We start from the raw sequence: 25,107 nt of genomic DNA, 5'->3' as shown, positions 1-25,107 counted from the left end.
TTTCATCTAATCCTAAATATTCCTCTTAACAATTCTCTCCCAAAGCAAAATTCAGTCTTGCTGGGAAGGTCTTATAAGAAGGAGGCCAACTCTTTGCTGGTTAGTATCTGCAAGCATTATTTTCCTTTGTCAGAGGACACTGTTTTACTCACTCTCCTCTCTTACTCTTGAAATTTACAAATGATCATACAGGAACTGCTGCTGTGTTACTCAGAGTGAGCATGAGGTCACAGAAGTGTCATGCGTTATTGCTTTTGATAGAAGACTTCTAGAAGGCTAGCGAAGAACAGAGAGTGGAAAAGGAAAGCTTATACTTAGTTACACTGGCTCCTGGACTCAAGTCAGGGAGAATATTACAGAGCTACAGTTGGGGATAAACTACTTTCACAGATGTTTAGACAATTCATAAGAAGAGCACAGACTGGGACAAATAATAAAGACATGTGACCTTTCATGGAATAAAATGAAAAATTACTGGTTTTGATCCACCCTGCTTAAATCCTTATGAAGTACCGTGCAGCCAACAAATCTGCGGTATCCCTAAACAGAATACTGTGATCTCGTGATTCTAAATGTAGGACGGACATAATCAAAAGGTTTTTGATTACAGAACGCTCAGAACCAATAGCCTTGATTTGGGACTTAATTATGCAAATGAAGCCTAACTAGGGTTTTCTTTTAGGTGTATGCTTGCCAGATTTAGCAAAAACACAGGACCACTCAGCTAAATTTGCAAGGTATGTGTTTATACTAGAAAATTATTCACTGTTTACCTGAAATTCAAATTTAATGGGATGTCCTATATTTTCTATTTGGGTGAGTGTCTCTATAAATACCCCTGTTCTGATAAGACATATCTAGTAAAGAGCTGGGAATTCAAATTCAATGATGCTGAGAAAAAAAAAAAGAGAAATTACTTCCAGTGAATTACAAAAAAAGAAATACTTGAAATTAATGGATTATATGAATATTAAGTCTTGCAGTACATTAAACCATAAAGATGGTTGGTAGATGACACTAAATTAACTTTATACTGCTTATCATTTCCTGTGGCACAGAACTAAAGAATCAAAGCATACCTGGCCCAATACTTTAGAAATGATATATGTTCAATAAATATCTCGTCACTGATGTCCAGATGACACAGGCCAAGCCTGTTCATTTTACATTAAAAATTCTGAATAGTTTCAATATTGGCGGGAAAACAGCTGGCTTGTTGAGCTAATAATTAAAGTATTTAAAGTCAAAGTATTCCATAAAGAAAATAACCTGCACCAAGCAAGCTACTATGGGGTTCATTAAGCTATGTAGTACCTTTTAAATTTTTTTCATCAAGCCTCTTACCCTTGAAAATTTTTACTGAACATCCCAAGAAACAGTGGATTTTTTTTTTAAGGTAGTTTTAACAAGTGAGTTTTGTCAGAAGTAAAAATTACTGATATCACCAAGGAAAAAATTTCTAAATAATCTTTCTAAAATCTGCCCACCTCTTTTATGAAATCAAATATACCCCATCAAGTTTTTATTTTAAACAATAATTTTCCAGTTGTCCTAGATTATCATTAAATGTCTGAAAATCATGTAGAATATCTTATCTTAATCATTCAGAAATAAAGTCATTGTCTAGACTATATACATTAAAACTAATTTGCAAATAATAAATACTAAAACTCATTTAGTACAGCAGCCCTCAACCTTTATGTCCCACCTCCAGTTTATCACAAAGGCAACAGGGTTTATTTGATTAGTTACACTTCTTGCTGGGAGCAGGTTCCTCAGAGGAGACTGATGAAATAAAGCACTCTTCTTTCCACTCCCGCCTGCCCACTACTTGGTATATACTAGTAATACTTGCTGATTTGTAAGACTGTATAAAACAGAGGAGAAGGGGGCAGCAGAGGATGAAACGGTTGCATGGCATCACCAACTCAATGGACATGAGTTTGTGCAAACTGCAGGAGATAGCGAAGGACAGAGAAGCTTGCAGTCCATGGGATCACAAAGAGCTGGGCATGACTTAGCGACCGAACAACAGCAACAACAATATAAAATCTGTGGCCGAGCAATTTCTCTGGGGTTCCAGTGGCTAAGACTCTGCATTTCCAATGCTGGGGGCCCAGGTTTGATCCCTGGTCAGGGAACTACATCCAGCATGCCAAAACTAGAGATTTCAAGTACCACAACTAACACCCAGTGCAACCAAATAGATAAATGAGTGTTTTTTAAAATTCTCTGCCTGAAGCTTCAATGCTGTGAATAGCAAAATTATTAGCTTAGTATGGTGGGAAAGGGTCAAAACGTCATGTCCTAAATTTTGACCAACCCAAACATTTATGTCATCAGTAAAGAAGTCTATTACTGCTCTGATGCCGATACATTATTCTGATAATGTTAAACCAAGAAAAATTAAACTTGCAGAAAATGTGTATTTAAAATTTTTTGCAAGACTCATTCTGGTAATTTAAAACGAAGGAAAAACACAGAAAAGACAATGCAAAGAGAGGAAGGAAAAAAAAAACAGTTGTTAAGTGAATTAAGTAGCAGTATGCTGGAGTCCTTTAACCAAAGACTGTGAAATATGGCAGAATTAGAAAATGCCAGGTTATTATACACTGTCTGTACGGACAACCTATACCCCACAAGAACTTGTTTTAAATAATGTTAAAAATCAATAAAGCCCTGCTTTTATTATCAAAGTGCACAAGCTGAAATTCCTTAATGGGGAAAAAGAGCAGGGAATCTTTTCATTAATTCAGTGGGAAATGCCTCCTGGTAGTCAAGGAATCATTTTTGGGTTCCCCCCTCTCAACTCAATGGTGCTAAGATTCCAAGGAAGTAACCTGTGAATAGCACCATGCCCAGTGAGTAATTTCAAAGTTCAGGTGTTATAATATGATGAATTCATTATGCCTTTTAATTTTTTAAGACATCTTAAAATTTTTGTAAAGCAACTAAAGTCACTAATTCAAGTAGATTTAAGATACAATCTATAAGGCTATAAAGTGAGAGTGTATGTGTGTGTGTGAATAATAACCTATGAAATCCACAATCTTGTGAAGAAACTGAAGATGCTGATAACAAAGAAGATTAGCAAGACATTAATTCAGAACAGGCAACAAATTTCTAAAAATTCATCTTTTTTGTAAAGAACCCCTGATTTTGGCATTTAGCTATTTTTAATGGCAAATGTTAACTTTTTATGGTACAATTACTGGTGGAGTATGTTCAGTGCTATGGTGAAATGATTATATGAGATGTATTTTGGTAGTCTTACTGCTTGCTGTTCTACCCACTTTCACAGAAAAATCACACCATAGTAAAAATAAGTCACTTTCTTCTTGTCCCACATAAAGAATAATGTCCTGAGTAAGGCAGCCAGAGAGACTGCTGTGCCTCACCTCTGAACAGAAATAACTGAAGACATGATTTCAGAGTTTTCTGTGCAGGGGAAGAGAGTGAAGCAATTAGTTGAAATGTTAAGGGCAAAAAGAGTGGATGCTCTCATTTCTTTGCCAACTCAAAAGCTAAGAGCCAAACCCTCGCTGTCATATATGTCCTACTATATGGGGGAAGAATGGGATATGTATCTGTGTGTACATATTGTGAGTTGTATACAGACATGTTGCTATTGGCGGGGGGAGAGGTCAAGGTGATAACAGTGGTGAGGAAAAGTTAGAACTGAGAAACTTCGAAATTAATATACCAGAAACACAAGATTACTAACGGCACACTAGGAAAAGCCCAGTCTGATGTAACAGAAATAACCTTATTCAAGTTTGGGGAAAAAACCACATCCCTCAGAAAATCTTAGAAACAACCAGTGGCTGGGGATAATTTATGTTGTTCAAGAAGGAAGAAATATTGCTTTTCCCTCCCCATTACACTACTAATGTAATATGCATGTGGAAGTTAGACAGATAAAATAAACCGGTGACACAGTAAACTTTTATACTCACAAGGCTACCACAGTAGATAGATGATGGTAATGCAAGATGGCTTTGGAAAAAATGAGAGGGAATGAATGAAAAGTCCTTTGTTTAATGACTGCCCCCCACCCCTCCTTATTGCTCATGTTTGTCCAGTTTGTTACTTTTAACATGTATTATTTATTTTAAAGACTTCATATATTTTATCTTCAATACTCACAATAACCTTACAAGGCAGGTATTATTAACCTTCTGTTACAGACAAGAAAACTCAGATGCAGAGATTTTGACCTATGTGCCATCAAAGTTGTAGAGCCAAGATTTGACCCCACACTGCCTGCCGGATTCTTTCGTTTTTGCTTTTCTTTTTAGTCTCCAAGACTCTTAACGGGCTCGGGACATAAGCTATTACCTGGCAGAGCCAAACATATTGTGCGAAAGGATACTTGGTGATATCAACTGAACTGTGTTCTCGCCAAATTCATATGTTGAAGCCTTCATCCCTAGTGCTTCAGAATGTGACTGTATTTGGAGACAAGTGAGGCCATCAGGCTGGGCCCTCCCCCAACATGACTGGTGTCCTTATGAGAAGAGGAACCTGGATGCACAGAGGCAACACGGGTGTGCCCCCCCCACAGGGCACAGACCACGAGAGCACACAACCAGAGGGCAGCCGTGTGCAAGCCGGGAAGAGAACCCTCAGAACAGAACCATCCTGATTTTGGACTTCTGGCCTTCGGAACTGTGCAGAAATAAATTTCTAATGTCTAAGCCACCCACTTTGTGGCATTTTGTTACAGCAGTCCTAGCAAGCAGACTACTGTAGGAAAGGAGAAGAAATCATCAAACAGTCACTTCCAAACAAAATTGACAGCAGCTTAAACGTTGTTCGGAACTGGACTGAGAATTGTTACAGATATTGGCCAGAACTGGACTGAGAGTTGTTACAGACATTGGCCTTGTTAATGAAGCAGGAACCAGTTCCCTCCCTGGAGGTGCTGGAGGACTGTGGCTTTGTCTGCCAGGCACACGCCTTCTAGTATGTTCCCCCATACTAACTACTCTTTCTACCTCTTTTCTCTCTCTCACAGACACAGGGCTGAAATGTGTCCACAATGCCAACCCACACACCCCCAGCAAGCAAGATACATGATAAATTGAAGGCATTTCAAGGCATGGCCCGGTGTCCTTTCTTCAGATCTTGCTAGAATAACATGACATTTATAAAAATACAACCCACTGGATATTTGGCACTGCTTGGGAATGAAGAATATGTCCACTTAAGAGCCAATCCCCCAAGGCTGTCAAAAAAATCTCAAGCCAGGATTTCTTCTATAAACATTACCTATCTTTTAAGATTCTACTGTCCAGGAAGTAAAGAAAATGTCTCTGCTTATTCCCAAGTCTCCTCTGGCCTCAACATAAATAACATAAACCAGACAGAGGACAGTTAAATGCTTGGTCAAGGCCCAGGGATGGGACAGCTCTGTGCATCTGGCAAGGAGCCTCTGCACTTCCAGCTGTGGCCCTGGGTCACCCTCGCCCGGAACACACACCTATGCAGAGCTCACCCTCCACCAGCAGCCAGCCTCCTCCAATCCCTGGGCATGCTGAAAGGGGGTATTTACGGATTCTTTTTTCAGATACCAGTCAAATAATGTTCCCGTTCACTCACTCACTCACCTTAAGACCATACAAAATTTAACATCTGGGAGGATCAACTCTGCCCCGAAAGCAGATGACAAGGGTAGGCAGTCATGGAGGAGTTCTCCTCAAGCAAAAAGGATTTGCCAGCTCGCCTCTGAGGTCCCGGCCCTGAAAGGCCAACTGTGGTATGTTTGAGTTTCCATGGGGCCTGGTGCTTGCTGGCTGCTGCTGCGTTCACTCAGAACCCAACTGTGCTATAAACATCTAGCCCTTCTGCTGAGAGCTGCCCGCCTGGCCTTGCTTCTGGGAGCCAAGAATATGCTATTTGGGAGCTGCAGGCTACATGGGAGCTAACACTTGGGGAACAGCTGACCCTTCTCTTCTCGAAGCCAGTGATGGTTCTAAAAGGAAAAAAAAAAAAAAAAAACACACGCTTACACGAACATAACAAGAGCAAGGAGAAAAGTCCAGATTTTCCTCACCGTGTGCCACCCAGCCATGTTTACACTGATCGCAAGTCCTCAGGTTAATCTTCCCCGGCTGGAAACACTCACATGTGCAGTTCACCAGTGTGCAGCGGATGGCCTGAGAGTGAAAGGAGGAAAAAAAGATCAGCGTCTGTTCAAAAGGGACCCTACTTCCTCAGCATTTTAAGAAATAACACCTTCTTCCCATTTTTAACAGCTTTAGGGGCCTGGAGAGATTTAGAGAAATTTTTTGAAACCATCAAAAATCTCTTACCAAAACATATTAGAAAACAAAGCTGATTCATTAATAGGATGTTTCTTGCCATTCATAGATAAGCTTTAAATTGGAAGCACAGACTAAACAGTATAAGAGTGAGCCTTACTCTTACTCTATGAGATGCTGGCTCTGTAATACCAGAGATCTGAAAGAGAAAAAAAGATTGCTACTACCAAATATTCACTGACAAGAGTGCAAAAGATACAGACTCTTATACAATAACAAGTGAAATGCTGAAAATAAAACATGATATACAAATAATATTAACAGAATATGACTCTTCTTCTGTAGTGTTTGATTGAAATGCTTTATCAATCTCTCAGACACCTTCTGAAAGACACTCCTTTTGGTCCAATAACATCCATCATATTTCTGGCATCATTTATCACTTCCTAACTCCTTGATTTTTTCCATCCTTGAAATATTAATTCCATTTGCATTCCTATTTTGAAAAATGCAAAACAACCCTCTCTTTATTTTAATGATGTAAGAAAATAAGTTTAAATTTGCTTGTAGATCAGATGTAGAATAGGAAAAGACATTTACGTGAATATTCGATATTTGGAACAATTCACCTATATTATACAACGCTGGAAGACACACTCAAATACGTTTTATTTCTTTACAAGTACCTTTAAAAATCATCTCATCAGTTTACATTTTAAAGTGAATCCCTAGGAAATTAACATTAATGAAGTGTAACTTTTTATAGATTAAAAACCTAGGCTGAAGAATTGTGCTAAAGCTGACCTATGCTCCAGGACTACAGTTAATAAATTTATCTCATACATTTAGTCCTAATTTGCATGGAAATTCTGAAGACAGAAGGGATTTTGTCCAACCATTCACAGATTAACAATCTACTGTAACTACCTGAACTGCCAGGAAAAGATCTCTCTACAGCTTTAGATGCAATCAATAATTACTGATTTGGCGGTGGGGCGGGGGTGGAGGGAGAGGCATGAGGCTACGTGAAACTGCAGTGCTGGACCTGAAAGCTCTGCCCACTTACACAGCTTCAGACGCTCATACTCCTGGAACCAGTTGGGTTTTTATATAAACTGTCTCATTTGTAACAGACAGTATTTTAGATATTGTTAACATGGTTGAGCCAAATTCCATTTACAGAGAATAAAACTGAATGGGCTTTTACTGTTTCCCATGCTTTAGATCAAGCACATTTAAAATATTTCTCTTTTGCTAATGAACATTAAATCTGTAGGTCCTTATTCAGTTTTCAGTGTTAAGAGTCGCAGCCGTAGCCTCCTTTCTTGCTTCACCTCTAACCCTAGTTTGCTCCTCTATTACTGCAAGAACAACAGGCAAGGGTACCGTCTGTCTGATGTTCCAGGGTCTTTCTTCCAGTGTCAACAGTCCAATTACATATTAGGAGGTTGTACAACTTTGCTGTGTGTGTGAGTGAATAAAGGAAATAGTAATAAGACACAGGGAGAGCAAAGGAAATGCTGACACAACAAGAATAACGTATCTGGAGGTTAGAAGGGAAACTATTTCTCCCCAAATTTCTTATAACAAATTCAGTAGTTTAACTGACCAAGCAATACATCAGAACCTTCCAGGTTAGAAAGAGTGTCTTTAAATGGCATGTTCATTAGGAAACTCAGTTTGATTGTGCTACAGTAAAACAAACCCCAAACAGTTTTTTAGAGGGCAGTGTTTCTACAAAAAACAGGGCACTATTCAGTTATAAATTCAGATACAGCAACCAGATTGACATTAAAATATTTATATAATCTGAGATACGATAACAGAATTTTCATAAACACTAAACATAAATAAATAAATAACTCTGCTTACCAAAATAAAGAATGACCAAAACTAAGAATGACCGTTTCTCAAGAACTATATGTTAATTCAGGCACCAAAGACATACATCTTTTAAATTGTTAATTTGATAACATTTTATTATTTCACAAAAATAGCCTCATTTTACATTGTGTTTTAAAATACACTTTCCTCAATTTTAATTATAGTTATATTCAGGACAAAACAAATTAAGAGACTTGTAGATTTGCTTTATTTTAGGTATATTTGTTTATTTACTGGTTCAACTATTCATTCATTTACTCAGAACTAGTTTATGATTCAAATATTTTTCTGTTCCTAAATAACTTTATACGTCTGCCACACTTGGGAATTAAAACTTTTTGTACCATCATCCTTTTTCATGAATTCTGCTCCTTTTGTACCTAAACATACAAACATTGGAACACCTCAACTCCTTTTGTATATAAACACTTAAGCACTGGAATATCCATTTTGTATTTCTATGAATTCCAGAAGGTTTATTTGTTTTAAATCCAGATTTATATAGACTACAATTGTGCCTTAAGGGAATTATATATACTTAAACAATATGGTCTAAATAAATATTTTGAATACGAGACTATTGTGGCTTCAAAGGAAGTTTTACTCTAAATAACATTTTTGAAACAGCATAAAAGTTTGACATACTATTTATTCAGAACAAAACAGAACCAATGTGATCACTTGCCAACTCACCCACACTTCAAAAACATAAATTATCATAAAGCTATCCAAGCCAGTTAAGCCTCAAAACGTATACACTTTATGAGGAGAGAGCTGGGAAGAGCAGAGATGGAGAAGCCTTCATTTTGGTGATCACACTCATTTCGTTATGGAGCTAATAATACACTAGGTCTCCCACTCACTGCTGGGCACCCACAACTACAGAAAAATCAGGGATGATAGTGAAGTGACAGAAAGGGGACAGCAGGAGAAGAGAGACGATCTGATCAGGTTGTTCCTCCTTATAGATTCAGGACCTTATGCAGGTCTGGCCAACTCAAGCCAGCAACCCCTCCACACCTCCAGGATCCCACCTCATCCAATGCCGTGAAACTCTTTCCTCCATTTCAATATGATCAGCTTTTCCAACAGCCCAAGAACAAGAACAAAAGTTCTTAAATAAAGGGAATAATTTTCTACATCTTAAATAAAAGGAATAATTTTCTGCTTACCTTTACCATGGATATTTTGAAAGAAAAATCCATGCACCCACCACCCAGTGCTTCCACCTACATTTTAATTTTATAATTTGGATTCGGTCACACACGGTCCTGAAACTGCTTTCTCCAAGAGGGATATTCTCATCACATCTGGTCCCTTTTTCTAGTCTCCTTGTTCTCCGAGACCTCAAGGCAGCTTAAGGCATAACTTTCCTTCATTCCTGGACTGTAGAGACAAACTATCTTAGTGTTTTGGCAGCAGCTTCTCACTCTCTCTCCACTGTAAATAAATACAGGTGTTTCTCACAGGCAGGCTTCTCATTCTTTAACTTGGCAATTTCATCCCCTCCTACAGCTTCAAGTATCATCACTACGCAAAACCGATCACTGCAGAGCCAAGTACTGTGTTAAGTGGAAGGAAATGCATAGTGAATCTCTATGCTCAAGGATTTGACAGTCAGAGCTCTTGGGCAGTGGGTTCCGAGGAGACACCCTGAGAACAGAAGGAAGCCCCTGAAGAGGTTTGAGAAGGATCGTTTCTCGCTCTTTACAACTTTGTCTTTTCTTCCACCAAAGGCAGGACATAAAAATTTATCTACAACAGCAAGCCATTAATGATTAATAATAATAATATTTATATAATTAATGTAATATTATAATGAATATAATATTCAATATTAATATTTTATTATTAATAGCAAAGGTTTGCTGGATATTTGTCATTTCCAGATACTTACAAATATTAGATCTCCGTGAAAATACCATGAGGTCCGTACTAGTATTCCCTTTCTTTCACAGAGGAGGAAACTGCGGTGGAGCTAACTCAGGATCTTACTTGAAGTCACAGCAATCAGATCCAGTGGGAGCTCTCCCGCCCACTCGGTCAGGCAGCCATGGGCAGAGCCCCTCCACCTGCCCACCATCCACTACCACTCTATACTGTTAACTCATGTTTCACTTTCAAGCTTTCAACACAAATATTACTTCCATCCTCCAGAGCAGCTGCTCTCATCTCCTGATCAAGGCAAAATCCCCATTAGTCTCCTGTTCCACAAGTGTCACAGCACTTACCACAGTTGTGAAGACTATATTTATCTGTACTACTTATTCATAACCTAGTTTATATATACCAGTGGTAAAGAAAACGCCTGCCAATGCAGGAGGCAAAGGTTCGATCCCAGGGTCAGGAAATTCCCCTGGAGAAGGAAATGGTAACCCGATCCAGTATTCTTGCCTGGGAAATCCCATGGACAGAGGAGCCTGGTGGGCTACAGTCCATGGGGTTGCAGAGAGTTGGACGCAACTGAGTGACTGAACATGCACACACGTGTGTGTGTGTGTGTGTGTGTGTGTATCTGGGTGGCTATTTGATTAAGATATGTCTTCCCCTCTAAAATTTAAGCTCCTTAATGGCAGGGTGACATATGTTGGGCTTACAATGTATACTGGCAAATAAAGGTGCTCAAAAGGCATTTAAAGAATTTCATCAATCTCTTAGTCTCTTTCCCATCTATAAAATGATACTAGTAACACCACAACTTTGTCAATAGATTCAAATGAAATAATATAAAGCATATGGCTCTTTGTCTAGTGATAACAAAAGCTCAAAAGACAGAAACCATTTATGACCTCAACAAACTTTCCACATTTTACCTCTGAATTATTTTTCCCTTATGATTCTTCCCAATGTATTTCTTCCACACCTTGTAAATGCTTAATACATATTTAGTCTTAATGAGTAAATGAACACTTTGACATATATGATGCCACTTTCTTCATACTATAATCCTCTAAATTGGGCATGACAGGGATCATTATTTGTTTTAATACTGGAGTTAAAAAATGTTTATATAGGTATTACACATCTCTTAAATGATAGGGTGGATTTCCCAATTATTAATCAGTTTATTTCCATTAACTATAGAAAGAAGATATACAAGGGGATATATGTATGCTTACAGCTGATTCACTTTGCTGTACACCTGAAATTAACACAACATTGTAATCAACCATACTCCAATACCTTTTTAAGTTGTTAAAAAAAAGAAGATACACAGCTGAAACCAGTAAATTATAAATATTCAAGTTCAAAAGTATACCTAAAATTAATAAAGTAGACCAATTTAGTATAAAAATATTTAATCAACTTTCAGTCAGTAACACTCTCATATTTGAATATTAAGAGTGCATTTGCAAGTATTCTGGATGAGTTCCAAAGACCTATTCAAATAAGAGATTCTGTAATCACTAAAGCTAAAGTATCTTTAGCTTTATTATACTTGTAGCTGGCTTGAACTCTGCAAATTTATGTGAACTGAACATCGGTCTTCTCACCAAATGACATTCCTCAGGAAAGCAGAGAATGGGGCTTCAGCTAATATTAATATTTAGTGTATTCCACAAAAGAACTATACACGAGGCTAATTAATACATCTCCTATTAGCTGTTCCTTGTTTGGGAACACTTACAGAAGTTACCTATTAGTACAGAATAACAAAAGGTAAAATAAGGTCACAGGGCATGTAGAAACGTAAGACACATTCTGAAGGAGCCATCACAGAGAACCTCCCCTTCAAAAATGCCCCACTAAAAAGTAAGACTAACTTCCGTTCTGGGCTTTGTCTTTCACACTGAAAAACCAGTTGCCATGAGACCTCCTCAAGTGTTCATTAACTTGGCCAAACAGTCCGTGTATAACTAAAAATCCTTTTAAAGTCCACTTTCTCCTTATTCATTTCTAGAGAGAATACCAAGATTTACAACTTGGATTATGAAGTTTTACTAGAATGATTTTTAAATGTTAAAGAGTTAAGTACATAACCTGCACTAAAACTGAATTACTGAAAAACTCAGTCATTAATTCAGCATTCATCTGTCCCAGCAGTTTCTCCCATAAACTTGGGTGGTACAATCTAGGCACACAAATTAATTGGCTATAATGCTGATCAGTGACATGGTTTGCCTCTTATTTTTAACAAGAACAAATTTCTTAAACGAATTTTCTACTTTGGAAATCACATGGAGGTACGATCAATAGGTAAGATCAGCCAACCTTCTATGAGGATACATATAACACAGTCTATGTTATAATTAACTCATTAAATCATCACTGCATATATCACCCATCTCTGAACATACACACAAGTACCAGAAGAAAAGGTATGTATGGTGCCAAAGATCAAGTAAACCTTTTACTTGGCGTAAAAATGTCCTTCAAAGACATTTATCTTAAAAATACAAAATCTGGAATAAAAAAGTACCTGCAATGAATCTGGAAACTAGTTATTCTATGATTGCCTCGGAATACACTGCAGGAACTACAAAGTAACAGCTACCAACACTAAGGATGAAAAGAGTAATCATATATACATGACCAAAGAAAGATGGACTTCCACACGCGTGAATACAGCTTATATATGAGAACCCAATATAGTATAGTCCTTCAGGCACTGCCATAAAGATTCTAAAGAACTCACATGATAGTAATGGTAATTAAGTCAGAAAATAGCCCCCTGTATACTTTTCAGGACAGTTTTTTCTCCTTCATTTTCACCTGGCTGATTCATGATCTAATTGAAAAGAAACAACTTCCAAGAGAAGTACGTTGAGTTTTGGCGAAGACACGGAAAATCTCTATGTTACCATCTTTGTAGAAGAACATAGTGTCTGAAATTTGCATAAGTTATTGCACCTCGAACAATGACATTTTTTTTGCATGAAAAAAGACTTCTGAGCTTACTTATGACTAACACGAACTAGACAATTACATAAGAAACTTACTTTTACTTGATTACAAAACATAGGACAAAAGGAAAGGTATTTACACCTGCTGTGCTTCAGGGTTTTATAATCAGGTATCAAAACAAGGCAAGAAGATGTGAACTGGATAGACACAGAACACTGAGCAAGAGACCCCTGAATTTAAATATCCTATAAAGAGGTATTATAACAACCTGAAAAGTCTTATCTAACTCTATGAGACTATTAATATAAATAAATACTTATAGTAAGGTGGGTACGTTTTTGCATTTATGCAAGGAAATGTACAGATCTGAGTTTGAATGAGTTATGTTCACAGACTTCACAAGTGATTATCAGTGATTATAGGGTGTATGGGTGCACAGAGTGTTAAACTGCAATGTAAATGCCGCTGTTCGTAATACAGTAGTGACAACAGCAAATAAGAAGCAATGAAGTTATCCTGTCTGCTTAACCAAACCCATCAACAAATTCACACAATAGGACTGCAACAGTATATATCTTAGCTGGTGGTACGATAAATTAGAAATAAAGAAGTTTATTGAGCCTTCAATAAAAGATTCCTTATTAATCTTGTAGCTGAGTCAGGAGACTTACAAAGACATGGTCAGGCCACAGCCACTACAAGGTGTAGATGCTACCGATGTAAACAGTGGACAACAAGGTCAAGACAGAAAGCTGGGGGCTTCCCTGGTAGTCCAGTGGTTGGGAATTGGCCTTGTAATGCAGGGGACACCAGTTCGATCCCTGGTCCTGGAAGATCCCACACACTGCATGGAATCTAAGGCTGTGCTCCACAATTGCAGAGCCTTCATTCTAGCGCCTGTGAGCAGCAACTACTAAGCCCACACACCCTGGAGTCTGTGCTCCACAAGAGAAGCCATTGCAACGAGAAGTCCATCCTCTGAAGCTAGAGAGTAGTCCTCTCTGCAACTAGAGGAAGTCTACATGTACAACGCAGACCCAGCGCACCCAAAAATAAACTTAAAAAAAAAAAAAGACAGAACGCTGGGCGACTGACAATGGCAGACTTCAACAAGACATCATAAGAACAACATTACTGACCGAGGAAATATTATCTTCCCAATAAACACATCCAAAATACCTGAAAGAGATTCACTGTGAAAAGGCGGCCATTGAATACCAGTTACTGCTAAAAAGCAGACTGAAAACCTCACTTTAATTTTCTCTTAAAAGGTGTGCTCCCTTCTCCCCAGACAACTGGCAAATGGATAAATAAAATATGTGTATTTACACAATGGAATATTCATCTGGCTCATACAAAGAGAAGAACACTTGATAATACCGCAATATGGATGAACTTTATCATGCTGAGTAAGAGAAACCAGACACAAGAGATCTCGTATTACATAAGTCCATTCATATGAAATATGCAGAACACAGAGATCTGTACAGATAGAGAGTAGTTAGTGGTTTCTTTTTAAAGTGACGAAGAAGTTCAGAAATCACTGCGATGATGGTTGTGTATAACTGTGAACATACTAAAATTCATTAAATTGTACCTTTAAATGAGTAGAATGTATGATCTGTGAACTCTATCTCAATAAAACTGTTTAAAAGTAAGGAGAGCAGACCCACTAAACCACCTAATTTCTTTTAAGGGTTTTAAATCATTTAATTCATGAGATATTATTCCTCACGGGACATAATGTAGCATAATATCCCCCTTTAACCTAGAAGGTCAATATACAAATACTAAATGATTGAACTGTGGTGGTGGAGAAGACTCTTGAGAGTCCCCTGGACTGCAAGATCAAACCAGTCCATCCTAAAGGAGATCAATCCTGTATATTCATTGGAAGGACTGATGCTGAAGCTGAAACTCCAATACCTGGCCACCTGATGCGAAAAGCTGACTCATTATAAAAGACCCTGATGCTAGGAAAGACTAAAGGAGGGAGAAGGGGGCAAAAGAGGATGAGATGGTTGGCTGGCATTACCTACTCAATGGATATGAGTTGAGCAGGCTCTGGGAAATGGTAAAGGACAGGCAAGCCTGGCGTGCTGCAGTCCACGGGGTCGCAAAGAGTCAGACATGACTGAGCAATTGAACAACAAAATGACTGAACAGAAGGCAGACCAACTGAAGAATTTCCGCTGCTTAAACTTGAAATTCCTCTACTTTGAAAATAGTAAAAACTAGTAGGTCCATGTTAAAATGACAACTACTTTTAAATCCAATGCCATTTTTCCTACCAGGAAAATCCAGGACATCCTTATATCCTCCAACAAATTGGGGGTCAGGAGGCCTCTCAGTCATAATGTTCAGCACATTAACACTAAGATACTACAAAAACTCAAAAGGAATTGTTTTAAATGGACAGTGAAGAATCCTGTCACGTGTACGGTAAAAGCAGTCCTCTATTTTATTGTTGTTTAGTTGCTAAGTCATGTCCAACTCGTTGCGACCCCATGAACTGTAGCCCACCAGGCTCCTCTGACCATGGCATTTCCCAGCAAGAATACTGGGGTGAGTTTCCACTTCCTTCTCCAGGGGATCTTCCCAACGCAGGGGTCAAACCCGCATCTCCTGCACTGACAGGCGGATTCTTAACTAGCGAGCTACCAGGAAAGCCCCATTGCTCAACTTACTGGGATGAAAAAATTATCTCCACAAAAGTTAAGAAATGAACGTGGTTTAGGAGGAGGGGGCAAAGACAGAAAGCATATACTTCTGAGTAGATGCTTGTGTATGAGTGTGAATGTTTCTAAGACTATGTGTGGATATATAAATACAAACTGGGAGAAAGGGACATACACAGAGGCATATAAATTTTCACAGACATGGATCCAATGAGCATCTGCAGTCATTACCTTACAACTACAACCTACTATCAATCGACATGAGGAAGACCCCATTTAAATAATGTAGGAGTTCAGAGTAAAAATCAACAGCGGGATATAGCCAATTATATAAGGAAAATATCCCTGCTTCCATGGCATCAAAGCCTGCATAGTGCTTCTGTTATGCTTTTTTTCCCCCCAATTAAATTAAGTCTATGGTAATACAAGCTATTTTGTTAGGCAATTAGTAATATTAGAGAAACAGGAAATGAAAAGGCATTTCAATTTGGGCAGAAACATTTTATTTTCTTACCTAACAGTTAACAATTAAGATATCTCATTTATTGCCTGTTTGCTTACGAAATTTTATAGACTACTTAGGCAGCTGTGATAACATAATGAGAAAAGACATACTCTTCCCGTGAACGTACACCTAGCATCTAAATGAAAATAAGGAGTTAGCTCACTGTAAAAGAATAACCACATTTTAACTAAGTTCATTCTACATTTACCAGAATTACTTAACTTTATATAAGGAGCCAAAGCACCTCTGATATCATGTGAATGATAAGTAATACTCATCTCATTTCACCTTAACGTTGAATCAGCAATTTTGTATTCCACTGATATATATACATTTTATTCATTTTCACTAATGCAATTTGAAAGGTGGTAATGTGATTACATTTCTCTGTGGCATTCATGAAAACAATTACTAATATAATATGATAGGGAAGCCATTAATAAGGAAGGGATTTATAATGAGATGCGAGGAGATTTATCAACCTTCAAAAGCTTTACAAAGAAATACTTCTCATTAGGCAAGAAGTAAGACAAGATGAAGCCTAAGTTCTGGTATTTCAGAAGCAGCTTTCATTCTGGGAAGACTGATCACATGACGATCCCCTACTTTGGTGGCCAAGCAGAGAGGTGCAGGAGGAACCCAAGATTGTCCCACATTGTGCCACATGTATGACATCCTGCACAGAGGACAACATCCTAAACTCAGGGCACCTCCCCTTCCCAGATAGCATGGGGAGGACTTCTTGAAGGGAAGGAATCCCTCTCAACCTTGCTCCTCTTTAAAAGGAGCCAGCCCCATTATTTCAAATGCCAGAGCATAGTAATCAATCCACTTACCAAGCAAGAGCATAAGGTGCGTGACCTTTTAACTAAATTTACTCCTCTAGGATTGTGAGAAGAATTTATCCCAGTGAAGCAACAAGGGAGACAGGTCGCTGCATTTTCGAATGTATCATTTCAAATGACAGCTCTGATTACCCAGGCCAGTTGAGGCAGCCTGTGTGAGACTTAACATCTCGCATCAGACAGTGCCATGAAGCTTGCATAATACTTCAAATACATTCCTGTATTTAATCATCAAAATCCCCCAAATTAGAGATTTTTCAAACAGCAGAAAAATGAGGCTGTGAGATGCCCTTAAATGGCCACAGCTAGTAATCCGGGGCTCTTTCCACCCGGCCGATGCAGGAGAGGAGAGGCCCTGAATAATCCCCTTGCCAGCCTCCTCCACAGTGAGATTTTCTCAGACATTCTTCCAGTTCCAAGAGGAGTTTGAGACTGAATAGGAGATGCGCGTGAAACTACCCACAGAGGGAGAGGGGTGGGGGAAGGTTTTAAGCCACTTGAAAAGATGAGGGGAACTGCTAAGTAAGCTGTTAACCATTTACACTAGGATTTTCTACAAACCAAGTGGCACATTTTTAGACACAGAAAGTGACTCTCAACCGCCTTCTATGGAATCTGTCAATGGTTACCTTAAAAAAAAAGAGGCAAAAATCTGGAGGGGGTGGGGAGTGAGACAAGGATTTGCCAAGAACACTAATTTTACACCATCTTGCTTCAACTTGTCTTGGGATTGTCCATTCATAGAATATCTCAGCAAACATTCTAATACCTTCCATTGTGCATCTGTCTATGCATCGTAACTATGTCTGATTATGAAAGAATGTTTCTTTGCCCATGAGCAGATATCACCTCAGGAGTCATACCTATTACTACTACTAATAATGATATGATGAACAGTCTACAGTGCCCTCTTATACGTTATTTATGTGAGGTCATAGACTCTCCAGGGGTCTGTGCTGAGACCTGGACGGGCCTCATTAGAGCATCATATAAATCACTAAAGGCACATCTTGATTTCACCACTGGCTAGAGTCGCTGGAATTTTTTAAGTGGAACCACTCAGATAAAAACATTTTTAAAAAACACAACGTTATCATTTCTTCTAAAAGGTGGGTTTCTCAAATTGTATGCATTGCATTCAGATGCTCACAGAAATCCCACAAATTTCTAAGGACTCTATAAGCATCTGAGGGTAAAAGGTACCCTAGAGTGTTGCAAAAAACATGATTCTCATTTTACTTTTAAGGATTAGTTTAAAGGGCAGAGAGAGACACATAGAGAAAGACAGCAAGAAACAGACCATCCAGCTGCTATCAAATGCTTTGACATCACTGAGCAAATGGGGAGACTGATGCAATGGTTGTCAGGAACTCTGAGCTAACTCTTGTAAATTCAGAAATAAACAGAAAGCTTGTGGGAAAAAAGGGAGTCTTCCAGAACAATGTTAATGTCATCTTGGGCATGTAGATTGGGTTCACACCTGTGTCAGCTGAATCAACATAATGGGCTATAACAGCTTCGAAGCAGCTAATATGGTCCATTGGGTCAATAATCCGTGAACTAAGAAGGATTTACTTGGTAGGCTATAAATGGTTCATAAGAACTCAAGAATCACTCCATCAGATCAAAAATTCAATTTTCATATGGTGCCTTTCTATGAATTAGCCAAAAGAAGGTAATAGCTCTAAAGGACTTTAAGGTCTATCAGTTAAAAATTTACTTTTTAAAGAACAGTAGAGAGGAGGAAGAATTAAATGCCTCTCTTCCTTTTTGGTGAATCAACCTATTTTAAAGGGGAAAAAATACACTTCATGATGGAAAGCTAATATACAATAGGAAATGTTCAAGGGGGCTTTTCAGGTTTTCCTCAGGGTACCTGAATAAATGGATCCACAGAAATGGCACGTGTGCATACACACATTCATTTCCTCTCTCTCTATGCCTCCACATACCTACAGATAATACCTCTCAATACACTGTAAACACCATTTCTAGGACAGCAACATTTAAAAATAAAGATTCACATTTTGTTTCTTTACATGGTTTATATTTGTGGGTCTGCTGCAAGAAGTCTAGAGACACATGGGTCAGCACATAGACACTGGTAAACTCTTCCATCTTCACGTATGGGGAAGCAGGCCAAAGGAACTATAAAAGGTAAACAGTAAGAACGCCAATATATTTTCAGCATTTGAGAGAGAGAGAGAAGAGAGGGTCAGTGCACAGGCTGACTAAAGCTTATACAGCCAATACTTAGAGATAACTGCAACTTCTGCTCACTCTAGGCTGCAGAGACATACCAGCCTTTATCCTGTGTTTGTGCTTTCATTACATATTCACACTAGGTGATCGTGGCTGCAGATTAATTTTTTTAAATGTAAGCTCATGTATATGAATAATTGTATTTACCAAGTTCATAGCAATGAAGAAAAGCAAAGGAAAGTGCTCCAAAAGTATAAAAGACTGAAATTAGAATTCCTAACAAGAAAGAATTCCTTTACTAGGGAAGAAAATGTGATCTATCTCCTGTCTCTCAAAATGCTATTAGCCTCTCTTCATCATAAGGACAACAAGAAGGATTCTTTTCTTTTGGTTTTTACAGAAGTAACACTGAATAAAATAATAAATGTTTTTACGTCAAAGTATATTAGCTATTGACATAAGCTCGGTCCTCTTAACTTCCACACAAGGGAAAGAAAAATTCCAATAATTCTGAAATAGACAGATAAAACTTTTCTCTGTGGCTATGGCCATGTACTATTATACATAACTGCTTATTTTTAAAAAAAGCCTTATTGGTGCTCTCTGAAGGATTTTCTTTTATACATAGCTTTATCCTATAATTTTGTCCCTGTTGGGCACGCTGCCTAAATTTAAACACAAACAGTCAAGCAATGAAGAAACATTAACACATTTACTGTGAACAAAAACTCCCAGTTGTACAGTGAAATTTTAATACATTTCAACTTATCTCTTTTACTAATGGGGAGAGTACAAACCCTGCAGGAATTCGCTCTGCAAACTGGTAATTACAGTAGACTCACTTTTTTATAATGCATATGTATAGTCAGACACAAAAAACCCTGGCTGCCCTTTTGATGTAGGTTACAATAGGAATGTTTTAAAAATTATGAAAATCTATAGCAATTCTAAAGGAATGCATTATTTCATGGAAAACTGTCCTTTAACTCTGTATATAGACACAAATAGACACATATTTAGATACCGGCTTTACACACCAGAAGGCACAATCTTTATCAGTATGTACTTTTATGTCATTTTCCTCCGTAATCTTGTACAGAATAAATCCACTCCTTATTGTACAAAGCTGGATGTGACTTTGAATAAAATAATTTCTCTCTTACATAAAGATGATATTCTTTCATTCCATGTCTGGTTTTCCTATTTTGTCCTCTCTAGTTTTAGGTATTTAAATCTGTATTTTGAGATCTCAAAGTATCTCTTCATTAAGTTATTAGGGATTCCAAATCAATCATTTATCTCTTAGTATAAGCAAAAGTGCTCTTTGACCAAAGACCCTATGTACATACCTGCAGAGAACAAGAACCAAGCACTGTAATATTAATAGTAACACACACAGTTGATAGAAATGAGGTAAAATTTGTTACTATTCACATCACTTGCTAAACATATTTTTCTGTCAAATTTTCAGTTCCATAACTTTATAAGAAATTGAAATCTGACAGAATGTTAACAGGTGATCAATATATAATTTACATTAAACACATATTTCTAAGTACTGGCATACAGGGTGCAAGGGTGGAAATGAAAGCAGAAAAGCTTTCAAGTGGACATAAGTTTTGAAATGTTTTGTGAATTTCAAAATAAATACACAAATAAATGACGTTGCTAAAAATGTTTATGTGTGACTAAGGAGCAACTACAAATTTCAGCAGTTATCTATCTGGAAATTGACATTATAAAATTCACATGTAACATAAAACATACAGCACAGGCTACCAAAACAGGCCAGCTGCTGTACACAAACCATTTCCTGGTCACCCAGCTTCAGAAAAGACAGTGACAAGTAAACATTCCCCATAGGCTTGGCTAAAGCAGAATCCACTCATGGTTCAGGGAAGATACATTTTAGATATACATACCAGAAAAAGGAAATCAATTCATTGGAAGGACTGATGCTGAAACTGAAGTTCCAATACTTTGGCCACCTGATGCAAAGAGCCGACTCATTGGAAAAGGCCTGATGCTGGGAAAGATTGAGCACAGGAGGAGAAGGGGGCGACAGAGGACAGCATGGTTGGATGGCATGGCTGACTCAACGGAGGCGAGTTTGAGCAATCTCCAGGAGATGGTGGAGGACAGGAAGCCTGGCGTGCTGCAGTACATGGGGTCGCAAAGAGTGGGACACAACTGAACGACAACAAATTAAGGGCTTCCCTGGTGGCCCAGGAGGAAAAGAATCTACCTGCAATGCGGGAGACCAGGGTTCAATCCCTGAGTTGGGAAGATCCCCTGGAGAAGGGAACGGCAACACACTCCATCTGCTTGCCTCGAGAATTCCATGGACAGAGGAGCCTGGTGTCTGGTGGGCTTACAGTTCATGGGATCACAAAGAGTCAGACACGACGAAGCAACTAAGACACGCACACACCTTATATCAGGGACACACATGTCTAGCTCTTCTTCTATGCAAAATTAGTAGCATTCTAACCTTCTCTCTCCCTGTCAGTATAAGAAAGGATGCTTTCTTCTATACCATCGCCATTTCTCTCCCCACAAAGGCCACTTGTGTGAGAGTGTGCCTGAAACCAAAACAAGAAAACCAGACTCATCATGGTTCAAGAATCCAGGCACTGGCTCTGTCACAGGCAATGTACATGTTCTTGGGCAACCTCTACTGCTTCCACAGGCAATGAAATGACACATTTCCCATTAAAAAAAAAAAAACCAACAAACATACAGATATAAACATAAATACAGATAAGATATATTCTTTTCTTGACGTCAGTTTTTGCAGCTGCCCCTTTTGTTCCTTGATCCAACTGTTACTAAAAATATCAAATACATAGTGATGATAGTGGCTTTAACATGAACAAATTAACAGAAGCATACTTCAAGGATAGCTACATGTAAAATTTTGAGCCTCTGCAAAATCCATTCACACTATATAAACGGAACTGAACATGAAAGGGAAACAACTTTAAAATGTATGTGGTCCATCACACACAAAGCATTCATGCTTTCATTTGCTAAGTCTGTTACTCAGAAGACCCTGCTGCTGCTGCTAAGTTGCTTCAGGTGTGTCCGACTCTGTGCAACCCCAGAGACGGCAGCCCACCAGGCTCCCCCGTCCCTGGGATTCTCCAGGCAAGAACACTGGAGTGGGTTGCCATTTCCTTCTCCAATGCATGAAAGTGAAAAGTGAAAGTGAAGTCGCTCAGTCGTGTCCGACTCTTAGCGACCCCATGGACTGCAGCCCACCAGGCTCCTCCGTCCATGGGATTTTCCAGGCAAGAGTACTGGAGTGGGTTGCCATTGCCTTCTCCGAAGTTGTGTACTACTAAACAAACTTGCCATCTGCTCCCCCCTCACATAATTTTGAAGGCCAGGTGATCAGGAACATGAATTTAACATCAACCATGTTAAAGTAATTTGAAGGGCTAAATCATAACTCATGTGCTATAGTTATTTATAACTCTCTGATGGTCAAACAGAAAGAAGCAGAAAGTCAGTATTCTGATTCCCTGGCTTGTAAGACACAGGGATGGCTCTGAATGAAAGCCTACAGATGCAGACAAAATACACACCCTCCTCCAATACCTTCTCCAAAGGAATAAGTCTCTCCGTTTGTCTTTCAGTAAAGGCTTCCCAGGTGGCACTACTGGTAAAGAATCCACCTGCCAATGCAGGAGATGAAGAGACAGGGGTTTGATTCAGCGAAGATGCCCTGGGGGAGGAAATACCATCCACTTCAGTATTCTTCCCTGGGAAACCCTGTGAACAGAAGAGCCCGGTGGGCTACAGCCCATGGGATCACAGAGTCAGACGCCGCTGAGCACACAAAGGAAAAAAGTTGAGGGGGTGAGTCTGAATGCCCTGCACAGGCTGATGAAGTCTTCCCAATCTGCTTTCCTACTCCGGAAAGCAATGAAATCACTGGACTATTATAGACTTCTGATTAATATGGAAGTATTACATGAAAAATGGGCAGTATGCTACAATAAGCTTAACACATTCATACATTTGAGTTTTTCTTCAGTGATTTACAGGGTCATTTTTTCATTTTGTGGTGCTTCCACCTCTTCAGTACAAGTACTATCACACAAGTCAATGTATTATTGGATGCCTGGATGATTATATACACACAAATTAGCTTTGGTAGTCTACAAAGATGATAAAGGAAGATAGCAGTATCCAAAATTTCACTGTATTTATCAATCTTCTACCTTCATGACCCTGATATAAAAGAAATCTATTCCTAGCCTATATTATATATTTTATATTATCTAAGATAGACCCTACAGAGATGGTCACAGACTGCAGATAATACTATTCATGAAACTAGCCATAAATGCCAAAAACAAAACAAAAAAGAGTACAAGTTAGATTTATGCAAAGTACCTCATTGTTTTGTTAAGATGACTGCTTCCCGCACTGTTTAGAAAATTAGCATGTTGCATTTGGGTGGACCATAAGTAGATGAGGAAGGCACAATTCATTATGATTTCACTGAAATTTGATTTGAATATCCAAAAAGCTGACACTGAACATGTTTTTTAACATTTTATTTTTTTTCATATCCAGTAAATGTAAGACTATTAATTACAAACTATATTACCTGTGTTCAAATTAACACCAAGGCATAGATGCCAGATGGCATGCCTCAGTTTATAAGTAAAGTAAGAGGGACAGAATTTTAAGTGGCTGTGTATTTGTATAGTATTATTTTCTTTTAGACTACAGTGGAAACAGTGTCAGACTTTATTTTTTGGGGCTCCAAAATCACTGCAGATGTTGACGGCAGCCATGAAATTAAAAGATGCTTACTCCTTGGAAGGAAAGTTATGACCAACCTAGACAGCATATTCAAAAGCAGAGACATTACTTTGCCAAGAAAGGTCTGTCTAGTCAAGGTGATGGTTTTTCCAGTGGTCATGTATGGATGTGAGAGTTGGACTGTGAAGAAAGCTGAGCGTCAAAGAACTGATGCGTTTGAACTGTGGTGTTGGAGAAGACTCTTGAGAGTTGCTTGGACTGCAAGGAGGTCCAACCAGTCCATCCTAAAGGAGATCAGTCCTGGCTGTTCATTGGAAGGACTGATGCTAAAGCTGAAACTCCAATGCTTTGGCCACCTCATATGAAGAAATTAACTCACTAGAAAAGACCCTGATGCTGGGAGGGATTAGGGGGCAGGAGGAGAAGGGGATAACAAAGGATGAGATGGCTGGATGGCATCACTGACTTGATGGACATGAGTTTGAGTGAACTCCGGGAGTTGGTGATGGACAGGAAGGCCTGGCGTGCTGCGATTCATGGGTCACAAAGAGTCGGACACGACTGAGTGACTGAACTGAACTGGTCTACAGACAGACTCAGTTTTTGTCTCTCAATCAGAAATTAACAAATTTCAGAGTCAACCTACATAATGCTTATCTAGCTATATTCTAGTGGCCAAAGTATTACTTTTAAAAGCAACTGTATTTATTAATTTTTTAACAGTCTTTATTGAATTTGTCACAATAGTGTTTCTGTTTTAAATGTTTTTTGGCTGCAAGGAATGTGGGATCTTAACTCCCCAAGTGAAGTCGCTCAGTCGTGTCCGACTCTTTGTGACCCGTGGACTGTAGCCCACCAAGCTCCTCCGTCCATGGAATTCTCCAGGCAAGAATACTGTAGTGGGTTGCCATTTCCTTCTCCAGGGTTAACTCCCCACCCAGGGATCAAACCTGCACCCCCTGCATTGGAAGGTGAACTCTTAACCACTGGACCACCAGGGAAGCATTTTTAATATTTATGTCCATGAAAAACAGTTTAGATTCTGTGTGTCAATTTATTGAAATGGAGATTTTCCCCCCAAATTAATATAATAATTAATTTTATAAAGT

The 25,107-nt window shown here is 38.6% G+C and overlaps 1 protein-coding gene across 4 annotated transcripts in view; it reads right to left on the bottom strand.

Annotated features, from left to right (window-relative positions):
- The window catches only part of BNC2 (basonuclin 2), a 480,757-nt gene that overhangs the window by 162,297 nt on the left and 293,353 nt on the right, over positions 1-25,107 (bottom strand). For all 4 annotated transcript variants that reach the window (XM_040237854.1, XM_040237863.1, XM_040237881.1 and 1 more), the window contains one exon: positions 6,056-6,158. In XM_040237854.1, the coding sequence (XP_040093788.1) occupies positions 6,056-6,158 (103 nt within the window). The remainder of the gene's footprint in view (positions 1-6,055; positions 6,159-25,107) is intronic.

This window comes from Oryx dammah, unplaced genomic scaffold, assembly GCF_014754425.2.
Source record: "Oryx dammah isolate SB20612 unplaced genomic scaffold, SCBI_Odam_1.1 HiC_scaffold_1, whole genome shotgun sequence".
Classification (NCBI taxonomy): domain Eukaryota; kingdom Metazoa; phylum Chordata; class Mammalia; order Artiodactyla; family Bovidae; genus Oryx; species Oryx dammah.
This window is presented reverse-complemented; position numbering and strand designations above follow the sequence as displayed.